This window comes from Phacochoerus africanus, chromosome 8 (genome assembly GCF_016906955.1).
Source record: "Phacochoerus africanus isolate WHEZ1 chromosome 8, ROS_Pafr_v1, whole genome shotgun sequence".
NCBI classification, from domain to species: domain Eukaryota; kingdom Metazoa; phylum Chordata; class Mammalia; order Artiodactyla; family Suidae; genus Phacochoerus; species Phacochoerus africanus.
In genome coordinates, this window is record NC_062551.1 from 77,829,300 (window position 1) to 77,848,866 (window position 19,567).

The 19,567-nt window shown below is 44.6% G+C and overlaps 1 protein-coding gene across 2 annotated transcripts in view; it reads left to right on the forward strand.

Moving 5' to 3' along the window:
• Nucleotides 1–15,027: 15,027 nt before the first annotated feature.
• The window catches only part of OTUD3 (OTU deubiquitinase 3), a 33,030-nt gene continuing 28,490 nt past the window's right edge, over nucleotides 15,028–19,567 (forward strand). For both annotated transcript variants that reach the window (XM_047792221.1, XM_047792220.1), the window contains exon 1: nucleotides 15,028–15,391. In XM_047792221.1, coding sequence (XP_047648177.1) covers nucleotides 15,171–15,391 — 221 coding nt within the window. In that variant the 5' untranslated portion in view covers nucleotides 15,028–15,170. The remainder of the gene's footprint in view (nucleotides 15,392–19,567) is intronic.

A 19,567-nucleotide genomic window follows, 5' to 3' on the forward strand; every position in this document is an offset into this window, starting at 1 on the left:
GAAATAACTATCCAGTATAGTAAAAACCATCTCCTGGAAAAGTGAGAAAGGCAGGGGGTCAAAATCTCACGCAGCTGATTTAAAAAGGATTCAAAGTCCTGTACTTAGTTATGTTCAGAGAGCAACCACTTTGAGGAGGCGCTGCATGGGACACTCATTCAATTTTCACGACACCTTACGCTTATTTGTTAATGTTATAATACTAGATGCTTTAACAAATACAACATAAATTTCAGAGGTTTAACACAATCAAAGTTTGTTTTTCCCTCACTTAACAGCCCAGTGCGAGAGTTCCTGATCAATGGATGGTCTTCCTCTTTATGGGGACTCAGGGACCCAGGCCTGGAAGAGACACATGTCACTTGTATTTATATCTCCGTGGCAAAAATTTGTCTTTGGCTGCATCTGGGTGCAAAAGGGACTGGAAAATGGAATCTGTAGTTGGATGGTGGTTGCACTTGTTAAACAAATTCACTCCTTGAAAGAAAAGCATGGATTTTTGATGGACAGCTAGTCATCTCTTTTGTAAAAGTATCATCATTATTATCCATTTTTGGCTGGGAAAATTGAGGCTCCAGTACTTAAATAATTTAGCCAAAGTCCGTAACTGGTAAGTGGTAGAGGCTGGTTTTGAACCTGGGTGGTCCAGTTGCAAAGCCCCTGTGCCTGCCATTGTAAACGGATGAAAAGTGTGTAGTTCCCACTCCAAGAAGAAGACAATGTCAGGCACGCCCTTGAAAATTTATTTTTCAAGAAGAAAGCACTTGAATTTAGCTAAAGGTGTACTTGAAACAAGTGCTCTCACAGTCATTCAAAATCAGGGCTGGCGTTCCCACGGTGGCATAGTGGGTTAAGAATCGGTGCTGTCTCTGTGGAGATGTGTGTTCAATCTCCAGCCCAGTGCTGTGGGTTAAGGATCCAGCATTGCCAAAGTTGTGGCTTGAATTTGATTCCTGACCTGGGAACTTCCATATGCCTTGGGTGTGGCTGTAAAAACAACAGGGAGCTCCCACTGTGGTGCAGTGGAAACAAATCTGTTGGTATCCATGAGGGTGCAGGTTCGATCCCTGGCCTCGCTCAGTGAGTTGGGCATCTGGTGTTACAGTGAGCTGTGGTGTAAGTCGCAGCTCCGATCGTGCACGGCTGTGGCTGTGGTGTAGGCTGGCAGCTGTAAATCCAATTCGATTCCTAGTCTGGAAATTCCCTGTGCTGCAGGTGTGGCCCTAAAAGCAAACAACAACGACGACGAAACAGGGGTTAAATGCTCTTCTTAGAGAGGTCTTTCCTGCTCCCTTTATCTACAATCACCCTTCACACGCAGACACTCTTATTTCATGTAACCTTGTCTATTTTCTCCATAGCCTTCTCACTGTCTGAAATTAAACCCATATCTGTTTGCTGTGGATTGACAATGTCCCTGACTAGATTATATGCTCTCTGGAAGTAGGGAACTGGCTTGTCTATCTTGCTAACTTTTTATCCCAATACCCATCACAGAGTCTGGCACACAGTAAGTCCTCAATAAATTCTTTCATGAAATGGTTGAATAGGCATAACTACAAAGTGCAGATGCATTTATTTGTTTCATTCTCACATTCATTCACTCATGTATTAGTCATTCATTCATCCATTCATTCACTCTTTCTTAAGTGCCAGGGTCTAATCTGAGGATAGAGAGATGATAGTCATTGATCTAAAGGCAACTTTTGAAACCCTGGAAGGCTTCCCGTAGGTGGTGATCTTGGAGCTGTAGGGACTATTAACTGAAAGTTAGGGCATGGGGTGTTGTATTACTTTTCTAGATGTTTTTACATCTTCTCTGATCCTATAACAAAATACATTATTGCCCTGGGCTTTGTAAACCACCATTGTTCAGTGAGGAGACCAGCCTGGTGACCACTTTGTGATGGCAAAGCTCCTGAATGCTGTAATATAAAGAGTTGAAAATGGACTCACAAAAGGACAAGGTGGGCTTGTCCTTCCTGTCTCACGTAAACAGGGCCAAGGGCAGAATCTAGGTTCATAGCAAAGGGCTCGTAGCTTTCTTTAGCCTATAAATAAAATGGCCCAACCATCCAGGTGATGGTCAGCCCATCTAAATTCCTGATGTCACGGAAATGCCACTGTCACAGCTGTAAGCATGAATGTCCCCAAGGAGAGGTACTCCACGTTTTTCTTAAAAATCTAAGGTTCTGGAATTCCTATTGTGGCATAGCAGAAACGAATCTGACGAGTATCCATGAGGACGTGGGTTTGATCCCTGGCCTCGCTCAGTGGGTTGGGGGCTCAGCGTTGCCATGAGCTGTGGTGTAGGTCGCAGACTTGGCTCAGATCTGGCATTGCTGTGACTGTGGCATAGGCCAGCAGCTAAAGTTCTGATTAGACCCCTAGCCTGGGATCCTCCATATGCCGCAGGTGCAGCCCTACAAAAAAGGAAAAAACAAAAATAAATAAGCTTCTACTCTCCAATTTACTTCTTGGCTAAACCAAGCCAGTAGGTATGGCAGCTACTGCATTTCTGATACACTGAATATGTTTCAATAATGTCGGAGATGACATGTCTGTCATGAATCAAAGTTAGGGTCAGCTGCTGGAGGATGAAGTATTTGACCTTTGCCTGTAAGAGGCTGCCCAGTACTGCCATTGTGAGTTCTGATGTCAGCAGGAAGCTTTAGGGAAGAGGATAAAAGCAGAGAACCAGGTTTTCCAAGGACTGTTCACATCTTTTGGGGCATGTTTTTCTTATTACCTTTGTAATAAAGTTTCAATATCTGAGATCCAGAAAGATACAAACATGCAAACCAAACCAATACAATACAAGCCAAAGAGAGATTAAAAATCACCTCCACTTTCAAGAGCCCAGAGATAATCAACTTAGCATTTTGACATTACTCTTCCCTTCTTTCTGTGTGTATGTGTGTGTCATTATTATTAATATTATTAATTATTATTATTACAGAAAAGGGATCCTTATCACTTTGCAAACTGCTTTTTTCCACCTAATAACACATTGTATAAATTATTCCATTCCATTTCATTTGCTCAATCTTCTTCGATGACACAATTTGGAATGGCTGCAGGTATTCTATGGTAGATGACCTCCTAGTTTATTTGAAAAATCCACTATGGGTGGAAATTTAGGTTGCTTACAATTTAGGTTGTTTACCACATTTCCCATGATAACAGAGCTGTAATAATTATTTGGGGGTGTTCCCTGGTGGCTCAAAGGGTTAAAGATTGTCACTGCTCTGGCTCAGGTCACTTCTGTGGCACAGGTTCAATCCCTGGCCCAGGAATCTCTGCATGCTGTGGGCATGACCAAAAATTTTTAATTTTGAGGCTAGGCATTGAGTCAAATGGTATGCACATTTAAAAGTCTGACTTGGGATTCCCTTGTGGTGTAGTGGGTTAAGGATCCAGTGTTGTCACTGCAATGGCTTGGTGTGACATCCCTGGCCCAGGAACATGCAGCAGGTGTGGCAAAAAAAAATAATAAAGCATGTCTTGTTCTTCACCAGCAAAGCAGAGAAGTCCCAGTGGCTCTAGCTGAACAAATTAAAATAAAGGCTAGTTTAAATAAAGGGTGTGTGTGTGGTTAATTGTAAATACAAAAATTAAATGCTCATTTCTTTGACTAGATCTACTCCATGGGAGTCATTTTGACCCTGATCCCCCCCTCTTTTTTTTTCTTTTGAGGGCCATACTTGCAGGATATGGACGTTCCCAGGCTAGGGGTTGAATCAGAGCTATAACTGCCAGCATACACCAAATCCACAGCAACACAGGATCTGAGCTGTGTCTGTGACCTACCCCACAGCTCACAGCAACGCCGGATACTCAACCCACTGAGCAAGGCCAGGGATCAAACCTGCGTCCTCATGGATGCTAGTCAGGTTCATTAACCACTGAGCCACAGGGGGGAACCCCCCCCCAATCCCTTTTCTATCTCACTGAACAAAAGAAAGAGAGTAGCAGGTGGAACCACCAGGTTTTACCTCCCATCAGGATGTTTTTGAGTTGGTACTTTTGCACCTGGAGATATCACCGGGGCTTCTTAGGTAAGCTTGGCAACACTTGGCCCTTTTGTGATTCTCTCACTAGGTCAAGGTGTCTCCTGAACTGGTATATTCCCTTTTATTAAAATAAACCCTTTTATTCCCTTCATCTTCTCCAAGAAGAGAAACAGACACAGAACCAAAGGCAGCTTTCTGGGATGTCAGAGGGGCACCATCTTCAAGAGACAGACAGACAGGTTCTTGAGGAGGGCTGAGGACGTGCTTTCCAGGACCAGTAGCTGGTAGCAGTGTCACCATGAGATTCTGTATTTTTGTAACTGCAAAAAGTTTCCTTTCTCAATGACTAGGTCCAGCTTCAAGGGTCAAAAGCAGTTCTCTGCCAGATCGGCCTGCCGGTAAAAGCTGCCCCCGTTTATAAGATGCTCAGTATAGACCAGGCATTTTACACCCATCAGCTGCAAAGTGGGCCTTAGAATCTCTGTTTTGCAGATGAAGAGACAGAAATTGAATGATGAGCTAACTCACCCAGCGTCTCACATTTACGAAGTGGAAGAATCAGGGTTCTAACTGTGCTCTGCCTGATTCCAGAGCCCCTAAACTCCTGCTGCTATGTCTCATTGCTCCTCTGGTTTATTGTCATCCTTGTGTTTTTCAGTTCATTTTATAAGTAAACTTTCAACTCATCAGGGTTAGGAAGATTTTGGCTCCTAAAGGAACTGTTTTTTCTTTTTTCTTTTTTTTTGGTTGTGTGTGCTTTAAGGCTTCAGCAATGCCATTTCCTACAAATCATACATCTTAATTGTCCAAAAAATTGCAAATATATTCTCAGAGCATCCTGAGAACACAACAATGTCTCTATCTAAAACCAGGGGCTTTTGGATTTCCTGTTGTGGTGCAATGGGATCAGCGGCACCTCTGGAGCCCTGGGACACAGGTTTGATTCCTGGTCTGGCATAGTGGGTTAGGGATCTGGTATGGCCACACTGTGGTGTAGGTCGCAACTGCAGCTCAGGTATGATCCCTGGCCTGGGAACTCCATATGCTGTGGGGTGGCAAAAAGAAAAAAGAAAACCAAAAAACTCTCTGGGCATTTTGGTTTCCGTGGTGGAAGGCCATAGATAACTAAGACAGGGTTCCAATATGGAGAAGCCCGGGCTAGTGGAGAGAGGCACACAGCAATTCTGAATATTTAATAGTGAGAAATTGAAAGTGAATCAGCAAAAGCTACATGTATCTACATAGATAAACTAAAAAATATAATGTTCATAAGATGGCCGATAAACATGTGAAAAGATGTTCAGCATTGCTAATTATTAGAGAAATGCAAATCAAAACTACAATGAGGTACCACTTCACACCAGTCAAAATGACTATCTTTTAAAATTCTACAAATAACAAATGCTGGAGAGCGTATGAAGTAAAGGGAACCCTCCTGCACTGCTGGTGGGAATGTAAATTGGTGCAGCCACTATGGACAATGGTACAGAGATTCCTTAAAAACTAAAAATAGGAGTCCCTGTTGTGGCTCAGCAGGTTATTAATATCCATGAGGATTCGGGTTCAATCCCTGGCCTTGCTCAGTGGGTTAAGGATCTGGTGTTGCCATGAGCTGTGGTGTAGGTCACAGAATCGGCTTGGATGCAGCATCGCTATGGCTGTGGCGTAGGCTGGCAGCTGCAGCTCTGATTTGACTCCTAGCCTGGGAACTTCCATATGCCACAGGTGCAGCCCTAAAAAGCAAAAACAAACAAACAAACAAAAAACCCCTAAAAATAGAGTTGCCATATGATCTAGAAATCCCAATTCTGGAAAGATATCCAGATGAGATGAAAATTCTAATTTAAAAAGATACATGCATCCCCCCCTGCCCTGTGTTCATAGCAGCGCTATTCACAATAGCCAAGACATGTTCATCGACTGATGAATGGATAAAGAAGATGTGATTATATATATATGTGTATGTATATATATATGTATATATATATATATATATATAGCCACAAAAAGAATGAAATTATGCCATTCGCAGCAATATGGATGGACTTAGATATTATCATGCTAAGTGAAGTTAATCAGAAAGACAAATATATATAGTATCACTTGTATGTGGAATCTAAAATATGTTACAGATGAACTTGTTTCCAAAAGAGAAGCAGACTCAAAGACATAGAAAACAAACTTATAGTTACCAAAGGGGAAAGGGGGAGACGGAGGGATTAATTAGAAGTTGGGGATTAGCAGATACAAACTACTATACATAAAATAGATAAACAACAAGGTCCTACTATATGGCACAGGGGATTATATTCAATATTCTGTAATAAACCATAATGGAAAAGGATATGAAAAAGAATACCTATAGATATGTACAACTGAATAACATTGCTATACCAGACTCTAACACAACATTTTAAATCAATTATACTTCAATTAAAAGATAATATATATAGGAGCTCCTGCCGTGGCACAGCAGTAACGGACCAGACTAGTATCCATGAGGATGCAGGTTCCATCCCTGGCCCCACTCGGTGGGTTAAGGTTCTGGCATTGCCATGAGCTGTGGTGTGGGTCACAGACGCAGCTCAGATCTGGTGGTGCTGGGGCTGTGGCAAAGGCCGGCAGCTACAGCTCTGATTTGACCCCTAGCCTGGGAATTTCTGCAGGTGCAGCTCTAAAAAAAAAAAAAGCAAAAAAGATAATATGTATATATAAACGTAATGTTCAGTAAAGTCATAAAATGATACATTCACTTTGGTGTCATTTATACTGCATATTGTATAGCGATATAAACCTGTGTATGGTAAACACCAAATTTATGGTGTGGTTACCCCAAGGAGCTAGGGAGGGGCTGCTGTTGGGGAGCAGTGTGGGTGGGGCTTTTGCTGTATTTTATTTCCCAAGGGAGGAGTATTAGGCATGTTAGTATACATTGTCTTATTCTTTATCCATATTTGTAATTGGTATTATTTTATTTCAAAAGGCAGGTTTTAAAAATGGGTGCACACAGACACACACACACACACACACATGTGTGCGTGCACACACACACACACACACACACACACACACACACGGAGTTCCTGATGGTCTAGGGGTTAGAATTTAGTGCTTTCACCACTGTGGCCGGGGTTCCATCTCTGGTCTGGCCCACATCAAGCGGCTGCATGCTATGCCTCCCCTCCCCCCAAAGGGGCACATGTGCAAGTATCGTCCCATCTTCACTTTGTATTTAAAAATGCATTTATGGAATTCCTGTCGTGGTACAGGGGAAATGGATCCAACTAGGAACCATGAGGTTGCAGGTTCGATCCCTGGCCTCCATCAGTGGGTTAAGCATTTGGCGTTGCCCTGAGCTGTGGTGTAGGTCACAGACGTGGCTCGGCTCCTGTGTTGCTGTGGCTGTGGTGTAGGCCAGGGGCTACAGCTCCAAATCGACCCCTAGCATGGGAACCTCCATATGCTGTGGGTGTGGCCCTAAAAAGCAAAAAGTAAAAAAAAAAATGCCTTTATGTTCATCATAGAGAAAAATTGGGAGGAAATAGTAGGTTAAACCACATGAAATTGTCATTTTTGCAGATTAAATAATGGTCGATTATCAGCAGTTTTATATGGGTCTACCTAATACACTAAAATGGCAACAATTATCTCTGAGAGTGTGATTATGGACAATTTAAAAAAATTCTTTAATGTCTTTTCAGGTTTTCTCCCATGAACATGTTTTATATATACATATATATATATATATATATATATATATATACATTTTTTTTGGGGGGGGAGCACGCCAGTGGCATATGGAAGTTCCCAGGCTAGGGATTAAATTGGAGCTGCAACTGCCAGCCTATGGCCTAGGCCACAGCCACAGCAACTCAATATCTGAGCCCCGTCTGCGACCTAGGCCACAGGTCACCGCAACGTGGGATCCTTAACCCACTGAGCGAGGCCAGGGATCGAACCCACATCCTCGTGGATACTGGTCGGATTAGTTTCCGCTGCACCACAGTGGGAATTTCTGTTATATTTTTCATATCAGAAAAATTTCCATGTGGAGAGTTTGAGAAGACAGAGAAAGCTGTCTTTCTACTGCCCCCTTGTGGGCCCAACAGCACAGGGCACCCCTTCCCTTCCCTTGCAGGGTTAGTCAATCTGCACAGCAGGGTGGGGTCCCTGGCACACGTGCTGATGGAGCAGTTGCAGGTGGTTTATGCAGGAAGATGACAACAGACACTGTGGGCAATTAGGATCTTTGGCACAGAGACACCAAACAAAGAAATTGTTATGGAGCTGTAAAGATAAGCCCTGCAGCTCAAGGACTATCAAAGTCATCTTGAATGGGTATGAACATCTAGCTCAGGATAGGAGGCTTGTGCCCATACCCATCACCTCTTTCTCCCTTCAAGGGCCATTGGTGAAATGGATAAATCAATTAAGATTATAAGAAAACAGGGAGTTCCCGTAGTGGCTCAGTGGTTAATGAATCCGACTAGGAACCATGAGGTTGCAGGTTCGATCCCTGGCCTCGCTCAGTGGGTTAAGGATCTGGCATTGCCTGCAAGCTGCAGCGTAAGCTGCAGATGCAGCTTGGATCTTGCATTGCTATGGCTCTGGTGTAGACTGGCAGCAACAGCTCCAACTGGACCCCTAGCCTGGGAACCTTCATATGCCACCGGTGTGGCCCTAGAAAAGACAAAAAGAAAAAAAAAGATTATATGAAAACAAAAACTGATGTCTTTGACTTCCCTAGAGAGCAGAGTAAAATGTTTTATTTAGTTGCCAGAAGAAGTAATAATTGGAGGATATAAAAAGATGCACTTTACATATAAAGATAATTTGGTATCTGTAAGATTTCAGTTTTATAGCCATTTAAGGGAAAGTGGAGAAAGTGGACAGTGGTGAGGTAGGAAATAGAGATGGAGGAGTTCCCTTTGTGGCTCAGCGGGTTAAGATTCCAACTAGCATCCATGAGGATGCGGGTTCAATCCCTGGCCTTGCTCAGTGGGTTAAGGATCTGGTGTTGCCTGCAAGCTGCAGCGTAAGCTGCAGATGCAGCTTGGATCTTGCATTGCTGTGGTTGTGGAGTAGGCCAGCAGCTGCAGCTCTCATTCGACCCCTAGCCTGGAAATTCCATATGCTGCAGGTGCAGCCTTAAAAAACAAAAAAGAAACATAAACAAAGAAAAAAAATAAAGGAAATTAAAGAAAAAAGAGGTGAGGGAGTGACAAATCTTTATGTGTGTGCACACACACACACACTACCACCACCACCACCACCACCACCAACACCACAAGACGCAGAAACAGAGAATGACTGAGAGGGAGAGAAAAAGGAAAAAAGGACTTTTGTTGAATAACATTCTTCCCGTGGCCTGCCAGGGAGAAGCCCAGAAGAGACTCACACTGTGTTGTGTTTTCATGACATTACTCACAAATTTTGAAATTGAAGACCTGGGCTTGGTATTCCCTGCCCTGAACTTCTCCCACTCAAGAGACTGCCAGCTGATCAAGTGCACCGAGTAAATAGGCAGAGTGGTCCTGGGTGCTGGGATGAGGTGAGGCTCTTTGCCTTGGGTATTTGGTGTCTACCCGGTGCTTTATGCCCATCAAACAGGCTGACGTGCCATGAGCTCGCCTTTAGTCCTATAGAATCTGTGGCAGTTTGGACATGGCTGAGTGGGTATTTAATTTTGCTTAGAAAGCCCTATCTCCCCAGGAAGAGCAAATTAATAGGAAAACGAGATTGATCCAGGGGTGATATGGTGAGAGAGGCAAGAAAGCAAGGTGCCAAGAGCTTCTTATTTTCTTTTTCCAGTAGGACCTGTGGCATATGGAAATTCCCACGCTAGGGATTGAATCAGAGCTGCAGCTGCTGGCCTACACCACAGCCATAGCAATGCCAGATCTGAGCCACGCCTGCGACATATGCGGCAGCTTAACCCACTGAGCGAAGCCAGGGATTGAACCCACATCTTCGTGGATACTAGTCATGATCTTAACCCGCTGAGCCACAATGGGAACTCTCCCAAGAGTTCTTAAAGATTCAGGAAATACCCACTCCTTAGGAAAAGCTTATTATAAACTTGTCTTAGTGACAAAACAGATTCCCCAAAGCTCTCTATGGGCTTCAACTTGAAGGAAAGAACAGATTTTTTTAAAGTCTAGTAAAAATAATTTTTATTAATTTTGTGTATGCATAATATGCAAATATGCACTCATTAAAAACTACGTATAAAGATAAGTTCTCTTTCATTCTTTCCTCTCTCCTTGTTCTCATCAGTTTGGTATTTATCTTTCCAGACTATTTTCTGTATGTTTAAGAACAGTCAGCCTTCTGTATCTATGGGCTCCACACTCATGGATTCAACCCATGGTGGATCCAAGGAACCCATGGATAACGAGGGCCAGCTGTCCTAGAGCCATTTAAAGAAAGTATTTATTTAAATTGAAGTAGAGTTGATTTACAGTGTTTTTAGTTTCTGGTATACAGCAGTGATTCAGTTATACATATACATACATTCTTTTTCATTGTGCGTTATTTGCAAGATACTGAATATTGTTCCCTGTTCCATACAGTAGAAACTTGTCGCTCTGTATCTGCTAATCCCAACCTCCTCATTTGTTCCTCTTGGCCCCCTCATCCCTTCCCCCTTTGGTAACCATAAGTTTGTTTTCTATGTCTGTGAGTCTATTTCCCTTTTGGAAGTGAGTTCATTTGTGTCATACATTTGGGTGGGCCATGTCCACCACATGGGGAAAGTTCCTGGGCCAGGGATCAAACCTGCACCACAGCAGTAACCCAAGCCATTGCAGTGACAACACTGGATCCTTAACCTGCTGTGCCATAAGAGAACTTCAATTTGTGTCGTATTTAGATTCTTCATATAAGTTATAGCGTATGATATTTGTCTTTATCTGACTTAATTTAGTATGATAATCTCTAGGTTGATCCCTGTTGTTGCAAATGGCATTATTTTGTTATTTTTTTGTGGCTGAGTAGTAGAGGAGTATATATATATATATATCTCACATATCATCACATATATATATCACATCTTTATTCATTCATTGTTGATGGACATTTACGTTGTTTCCATGTCTTGGCTACTGTAAATGGTGCTCTGATATGAACATTGTGGTGCATGTATCTTTTTGAATTAGAGTTTTCTCCAGATATATGCCCAGGAGCGGACTTGTATAGCCAAGATATATATATATATTTTAATCTTTTGTCTTTTTGAGGGCTGCACCCATGGCATATGGAGATTCCCAGGCTAGGGGTCTAATTGGATCTACAGCTGCTGGCCTATGCCAGAGCCACAGCAACGCCAGATCTGAGCCACGTCTGCAACCTACACCACAGCTCGTGGCAACGCCAGATCCTTAACCCACTGAGTGAGGCCAGGGATTGAACCCGAAACCTCATGGTTCCTAGTCAGATTTGTTTCTGCTAAGCCACAACGGGAACTCCAAGCCAATTAATATAAAGGACTTGAGGATCCATGGATTTTGGTCCTGGAACCAGTCTTCTATGGATACCGAGAAGTGATTGTCTACAGGTACACCTGCAGAAAACATATAGTTCTTCTGTTTTGTTTTATGTTGCTGTTGTTCTGTTTTATGTAAATAAAGGCTACTTGGAATGAATCACTTTGCCAGGTGCTTTGCCATTCCACCACGCACCCTGGAGAGCTATCCACGTGACTTCATCTAGACCTACCTCATTTCTCCTACCTCATTTCTACCTCATTTTTTTTTTTCTCTTTTGGCCGCCCTGCAGCGTATGGAGTTCCCAAGCCAGGGATCAGACTGGAGCTGCAGTTGTGATCTATGCCACAGCTGCAGCAATGCTGGATCCTTTAACCCACTCTGTTAGGCCAGGGATTGAACCTGCATCCTGCTGCTGCAGAGATGCCGCCAATCCCATTACACCACAACAGGAACCCCATTCTTTTAAATGGTTTTGCAGTATTTAATAAATGAAGTAGTCATAACTGAAGAGGTCATTTTCCTATTGATGAATATTTATGCTATTTCTAATTATTTGCTTTTACACAGCACTCTACCTTAAATATCCCTGGACAGACCTTCTAGTGCATGTGCATAAGGTTTGTTTAAGAATAGTTAAAGAAATGTGGTATTTCTGGACATTGAAATATTTCTCGAAGAGTTCCCATCGTAGTTCATCAGAAATGAACCTGACTAGCATCTGTGAAGTTCTCTGGCCTCACTCAGTGGGTTAAGGTTCTGGCATTGCTGTGAGCGTGGTGCAGCTCGTGGATGCAGCTCGATCCCACGTCGCTGTGGCTGTGGCGTAGGGCGGCAGCTACAGCTCCCATTCGATTCCAGTCTGGGAACCTCCATATGCCATGGGTGCAGGCTTTAAAAAAAAAAAAAAAAAGCTTTCTCTCTCGAGACTGCCCAATTTGCCCTGCCAGAGACCACACTAGTTTACCTCCCAACATCAGTGTGCTGAGGTTTCTGATTTCCTCATCCTGTTGGTGACGTGGTCTCAGAACTCAGCATCTGTGCACTGTGGCTGAACTGAATCTTGGAGACAAGAGTTCTGGGTGAAGGAGAAAAGGAAAGCTTTATTGCTTTGCCAGGCAAAGGAGGACACAGCAGGCCAATGCCTCCCAAAACTGTGTGTTCCACTTGCTCACTAGGGATGATTTAGTGAGGAGTTTTATAGCAAAGGTGAGACAGAATACTAACTCAGGTAGGGAGTGTAGGAGAATGGGTTCGGATACATTCTCTTGATATGGATATTGATTAACCTCTGTGGCTTAAGGGCTCCAGGGAGTAACACCTCCACAGGCCTTGTTTTATTATAGGAAATGCGCACTCCCCACAGGCTTTGTTTACTGTAGGAAATTCGAATCTCTAGCCCACTCCTCAACTGATAGAAAAGGAATGAGAGGAATGGTGACTTAATCTAAGGAAAGAGAAGGACAAAGAAACCATAAAATTTATGGGACATTTCCAACTCTAAAAGCCCTATTGGACAAGGACTGATATAGGTAATTGAACAAGGCCAATGGGAGAAAACCGCATCTTTCTGGACCCCACTTTGGTACCCTCGCCACATTTAAGGAATAAAAACCCCCATAGGACAATAAAGAAGGGGGGTTTCCTCCCCCCTCCCAGCTGTCCTGGGAGCTATTTGCTTTCCTTTAATAAAGACTTTGCTTGCTTGCTGCCTGTGTGTTCGCGGAGTTCATTCTTTGACTACCGTGAACAAGAACCCAGATTCTGGTATCATCTTTCTGGTATCAGTGGTTCAAGGGTGGGGATTGCTGGTAAGGATCAGGTCGTGTGCGGGGCCTGTATTCCCTTTTTTTTTTTTTTTTTTTTTTTTTAGGGCTGCACCTGTGGCATATGAAATTTCCTGGCCTACACCACAGCCACAGCATCACTGGATCTAAGGAGTATTTCCAACCCACGCCACGCTTACACTGGAGCCTTAACCCACTGAGCGAGGCCAGGGATCAAACCCGAATCCTCATGGATTCTTAACCAGCTGAGCCACAATGGGAACTCCTTCTGTGATTTCTTTAAAATACTGGTTCTTAACCAGCTGAACCACAATGGGAACTCCTCCTGTGATTTCTTTAATCTGGCCTCAGGGGGGTCTCCTGATGAGTTTCTGAGATTCTCAAAGTTATCAAACCATGACCTCCTTTCTGGAGTGAAGGATGCTTCATCAAGCAGTTAACGGCTTCCATTAGTTGGGTTTTTTTTTTTTGTCTTTTGTCTTTTTAGGGCCACACACGTGGCATATGGAAGTTCCCAGTCTAGGGGTCCAATCTGAGCTACAGCTGCTCCTAGGCCACAGCCACAGCAACACAGAACACCAGTAGTGTCTGCGACCTACACCACAGCTCATGGCAACACTGGATCCTTAACCCAGTGAGCAAGGCCAAGGATCGAACCTGGGTCCTCATGGATACTAGTCAGGTTCATTAACTGCTGAGCCACGATGGGAACTCCCAGTTGGGGCTTTTAGTTCAGTGGAATAACTCAAAGATATTGTTATGTATATTCCCTGAAGAGGAACCAGGATCCTGCCCCAAGGCTGCACTATTGTTTCTTTTTTCTTTCTTTCTCTCTCTTTTTTTTTTTTTTTGCTTTTTTAGGGCCGCACCAGTGACATATGGAGGTGCCCAGGCTAGGGGTCTAATCAGAGCTACAGCTGCTGGCCTGCGCCAGAGCCACAGCAATGCGGGATCCGAGCCATGCCTGCGACCTACACCACAGCTCACGGCAACACCGGATCCCCAACCCACTGAGCAAGGCCAGGGATTGAACCCACAACCTCATGGTTCATAGCCCGTTGTCACCGTGAGCTGTGGTGTAGGTCACAGACTGGGCTCGGATCCCACATTGCTGTGGCTGTGGTATAAGCTGGCAGCTACAGCTCCGTTTCAATCCCTATCCTGGGAGCTTCCATATTCCTCCAGTTCAGCCCTAAAAAAAAAAAAAAGGTAAGAAAAGAAAAGAAAGAAAGAAAGAGGGACCAGGACAAAGGAGAAGAGGGTATTATGCAGGAGAGAGGGGATTACTGACGGAGTTAGCTTCCAGGGTAGGTGGATGTCGTTTAGGGTCACCCATCAACCCTGGTTTGAATTGGGGCTGTCCCTGCTCTAAAACTGAAAGTCCTGCGTGCCTGGAAGACTCTTAATCCAGGCAAATCTAGATTGGTCACTTCAGAGTGGAATCAAGATTACAGAGGAGACTGTTCTCTCCCTGCGTTATGAGCGAAGGTAGAGAGGTAGAGAGGGACAGGATTAAATAAAGTCTACGGGCTTTAAAGTAGTGGTTTCCTTGACCCTTTCCTGTTGCGCTCTCTTTTGGGTCCAACTGGCTCCTCACTTGGAGTACCACCCACCGCTAGGGGGAGGAGCGGAGCAAACAAAGACGGGTGCTCCTCTAGCTCTCTCAGGAGAGCTCTCGATGGCTCCTGTTCTCCTAGCAGGGCCGGGGGGGTGGGGGGGGCGTTCTGTCACGTGACCAGGTACCCAGAGCCGGCGCAGGCGCGGTCGCCGCGTCCCCGTCGCCGGGCTCTGTCGCCCGCGCCGCTTCGGGTTTCAGGAACTTGAGGCGGCTGCCAGACGGTCCTGCGGCTTTTCCTCTTACCGCTGCGGGCCGCAGGGCCAAGGCCATGTCCCGGAAGCAGGCGGCGAAGAGCCGGCCGGGCAGCGGCAGCCGGAAAGCCGAGGCCGAGCGCAAGCGGGACGAGCGGGCGGCGCGCCGGGCCCTAGCCAAGGAGCGGCGGAACCGGCCGGAGTCCGGCGGCGGCGGCGGCTGCGAAGAGGAGTTCGTTAGCTTCGCCAACCAACTGCAGGCCCTGGGGCTGAAGCTGCGGGAGGTGCCGGGGGACGGGTGAGGCGGGCCCGGGAGTGCGGAGGGGCGGTGGGGCGCCGCTCTTGGCGACTGTCGCGGGTTCTCGCCTGCCCATTCATCGGGCGGCCCAGAACGCCAGCCCCTTCCCAGTGCTGGAGGGTCCAGCGGCGAGCGAGGCGGCCAGTCTCCTCCCCTTGAGATGCTCGAGTAATCCCCAATTGCCTTGATAGTGGCAAAGGCCCCAAGCAAGCAGTAAAGGGGTCCGGAGAGCCCCGTTAGATCGATGTCCAGGAAGGCCCCCCTGAAAGGTGACATTTAAGCTGAGATCTGAAGGAATGAGATGGAGCCAGTCAGTCGAAGAGCTGTCATAATGACGATCTTTTCGAAAGCGGTGCAAGCCCCGGTTGGTATAACGCTTGGCTTCCTTTGAGTTCTTATTACTGTTGGGTATTGCCCTCCTTTTACTCTTGGGAAATGAGGTCTGTGAGGGCCTGTTGTTTACTGAGCTGAAAGCAGCTTCTCTAATTCTTACTTTCGTGGGCTTCAGTTTTTCCTCTGTAGGCAACCACGCTTCCCCAAGCTTTCTTGGGCTTTAGACTGGAATCCAGTTTATTTAGAGAATATGGGATGAATAAATGGGATGGGAGGAAGGGAATGAGGGAAGGGAAGGAAAAATGGCCTCAGAAAAGGGGATGTGGACCCAGGAGCATGGAGGGCAAAAGGAAAAGTGTAGGGGAGATCAATTAGCATCCCAGTGTAGGGATAGATAAAAGGAGTCTGGTTGCCAGAGTTTGTCACTCTGGAAGAGACAGAATTAACAGCCCAGCTGTCATTTGGGGGCTCAGATAGGGCAGAGGGAAGAATAAGATGAAGTTGAAGACCATGCAGAATTGCCTTAGCTGTTAGGCGTGGACGTGGGGGAAGAAAGTATTTCTGGATTTCACCTTATATTGCAAGTATTTTCTGGCTTTCACCTTATGCTAATCAAAACTGTTTATAACTGTTTATAACTGTTACTGGCTGTAGGTTACCTTTTCCACTTTTCCTACGTATGCACAGTGCTTCCGGCAGGTTGGATTTAGAGCTTGATTGCAGTTTATTCACCACCACCTGGCACAGTGTCTGATACTCAGAAGGCATTCGTAGCATTTTTTTTTTTTTTGTTTTTTTAAATGGCTGCACGCACAGCATATGGAAGTTCCTGGGCCAGGGCTGAATCTGAGCTGCAGCTGTAGATCCCTTCACTGACTGAGCTGGGCCAGGGATGGGACCCATGCCTCCGCAGCGACTTGAGCCACTGAGTCGTATTCTTTACCCAGGGCACCACAGCAGGAACTCCAGAAGGTATTCAGTGCATTTTTGTTGAATGAATGAATGACAGAAATATCATAAAGGAAGGCCAGCTAGATCCTCAGCAGGGTCCCTCAAAGGAGTGTTTTCTTTTTTTTTTCTTTTTTTGTCTTTTTTTGCCATTTCTTGGGCCGCTCCCTCGGCATATGGAGGTTCCCAGGCTAATCGGAGCTGTAGCCACTAGTCTGCGCCGGAGCCACAGCAACGCAGGATCCCAGCCGTGTCTGCAACCTACACCACAGCTCACTGCAACGCCGGATCGTCAACCCACTGAGCAAGGGCAGGGACTGAACCCGCAACCTCATGGTTCCTAGTCGGATTCGTTAACCACTGCGCCACGACGGGAACTCCAGGAGTGTTTTCTTAGTGGAGTTGCTACAGTTAAGAGCTTGCTTTACTGGGTCTTTTATCCTAGTATGGTGATTTTGTCAGATACAATTTATTAAATATTCAAGGCTTTCCTTAATCCTAAGCAAACTCACAAGCCCAAGACCTTGCTATATAAACTAGAATACCAGTTGAATACTTCACAGTGGGGTTGAAGTGAGGTCTGGTGGGGTGGGATTGAATTGCTTGTATCTGCTGTACCTGGTGTGGTAGTCCCACTGTCAGGATGTCCAGGAAACTGAAGTACCCTCCAGAAGGTTGGTTGTGAGCAGGAATTGCAGCAGAAGTTTTCCTAATGCTGTGGGAAATTTAAATTAAAAAAAAATTATTATTTTTTTTTAGGGCCACACCTGCAGCATATGGAGGTTCCCAGGCTAGGGGTCGAATCAGAGGTGTAGCCGCCGGCCTATGCCATGGCAACACAGATGTGAGCTGAGTTTGTGATCTGCACCACAGCTCACAGCAACACCGGATCCTTAATCCATTGAGCGAGGCCAGGGATCGAACCTGTGTCCTCATGGATACTAGTCTTCTGCTGAGACATGATGGGAACTCCAAGAGCATACTTCTTTAGTGCAGCAAACATTGGTTGAGCTCAGTGCTGGGAGTACATCCTAGTAAGAGAAAAGCATAACAGCAGGTCTCGAACATTTTGGTCTTAGGACCCCTTTACAGTCTTAAAAATTACTGAGGACTCCAAAGAGCTTTTGTTTATGTGGGTTATAGTTATCACTCGACTATACTAGAAAGTAGAACAGAAATTAAAACACAATACGCAAACACGTTCTGTTTGTTACCTTCAGAGTGATCGCGTCATGTATCATATATCAGTTGTCTCTGGAAACCTCCACTGTACACTTGTGAGAGAGTGAGAGGGAAAAAGATAAATAGCATCTTTGTTTTGGACTCATGGATACCTTGAAAGGGTCTCAGAGACCCTGGCCCTTTCCAAACTGGGCCACACTTTGAGAATGGATGATATAAATAATTAACATACAGGTTGATATATTCTTCCCAGTGCCTGGTTAAGCGGTACTGTTGACAAGGAAGTGGCTAACACTTCTGACGGGGTCGGGGAAACCTCATTCATTCAGCAAATGTTCATGAACACCTGCCCTGTGCCTCTCAAAGGAGGTCATACTCAGACTGGGTTATGAAGGACAATAAAAATATAGCAAGAGAACATTCCAGGTTGAGGAGTAATAAAGGTAAAGGCACAGGAGCACATTATGTTTGTGAGACCTGCAAGTTAGGATGACAGGAGTACAGAGTTCAAGGGTAGAATCAGTGGCCGTGAGACAGCAGGGGTCAGAGGCGCAATGCCGAGTCCCTGTTCTTTGGGCCAGTGTTGGATAAGGTGATGATGATAATCCTTCTTTTGTGGGCTCCACGAAGCTAACCCCATTCTGTTCGCAAACTCTGCCCATGGGTGCCGTGAAATGGTGGCCTCTTTAGTGGTGTGGCATTTTTGGATGTGGTGATGACAGGCGTTATCACTGCAGTGGATGCTATTTCCTGTGTATGTTCCATGTTTGTAGGTATCCACACATTCTCTTATTGGTTAATATTTATTGAGCGCTCTTGGTGAAATAGAAAGTTATGGTCATTTAAAGTCTCTCCTCTTCCCATCTTTCCGTTCTGGTCTGATTGCAGTACTGAGTAGCTTGAGATAACATTGCACTATCTAGGCATATTCGTTGTTGGGCACTTTTGGAACCTTGGGAATAAATTAGCTGATATTCTCTAATGTACCCTTTACGTGAGTGGACTCAGTATAGCGTAGCTTAATCAGGGAGTTTCTTATGGGGTTTGTAATGCATCATGAGCCACCTTCATATTTGTTGTGTTGTCTTGAGGGTTGACTCAGATAAATTGTATTCAGTTTCAGAACAGGAGCTGTTTTAACCTTGATGTTGTCCTTAAAAACATGATTGGCTGTAGTGTGAAAAGAATCACTAATCGATGAGGCAGTACAATATTAACATCTCTGACTCTATCCAGTTGTATCTTGCTAGATGTAGCCTCAAATTACAGTATTAATCAGTAGTGTTCTGATATTAAAGCACTGAAAAATCACTAATTTTAGCCATTTATCTCTGTTTCAAGCAAGTTGTTTTTAAATTTTTACCCTTTTTTTTTTAAATCATTGCAGGATCTTAGTGATGGAAGGGCATTTACACATCATCTTGTCTAATTATCCATTAGTACCTGCATCACTTGTACAGTAGCCTTATTGTTTGTGTCCAGCCCAGTTGTTTTTTTTTTTTTTTAATTTTTATTTGTATTTCTTAATAATCATAAACTTGACTGGTTTCTTCAATTTTTCATTATGTTGTTTTGCTCCTAGCTGTAACATGTGCGACCCGTAGATAATTACATTGACTAACATCACAAATTCCACATGCATTTTTTATTTCTGAGTGAATTGTATAACTTCATATTTGTTGAGGGTTTTTTTTTTTTTTTTTTTTTTTGGTA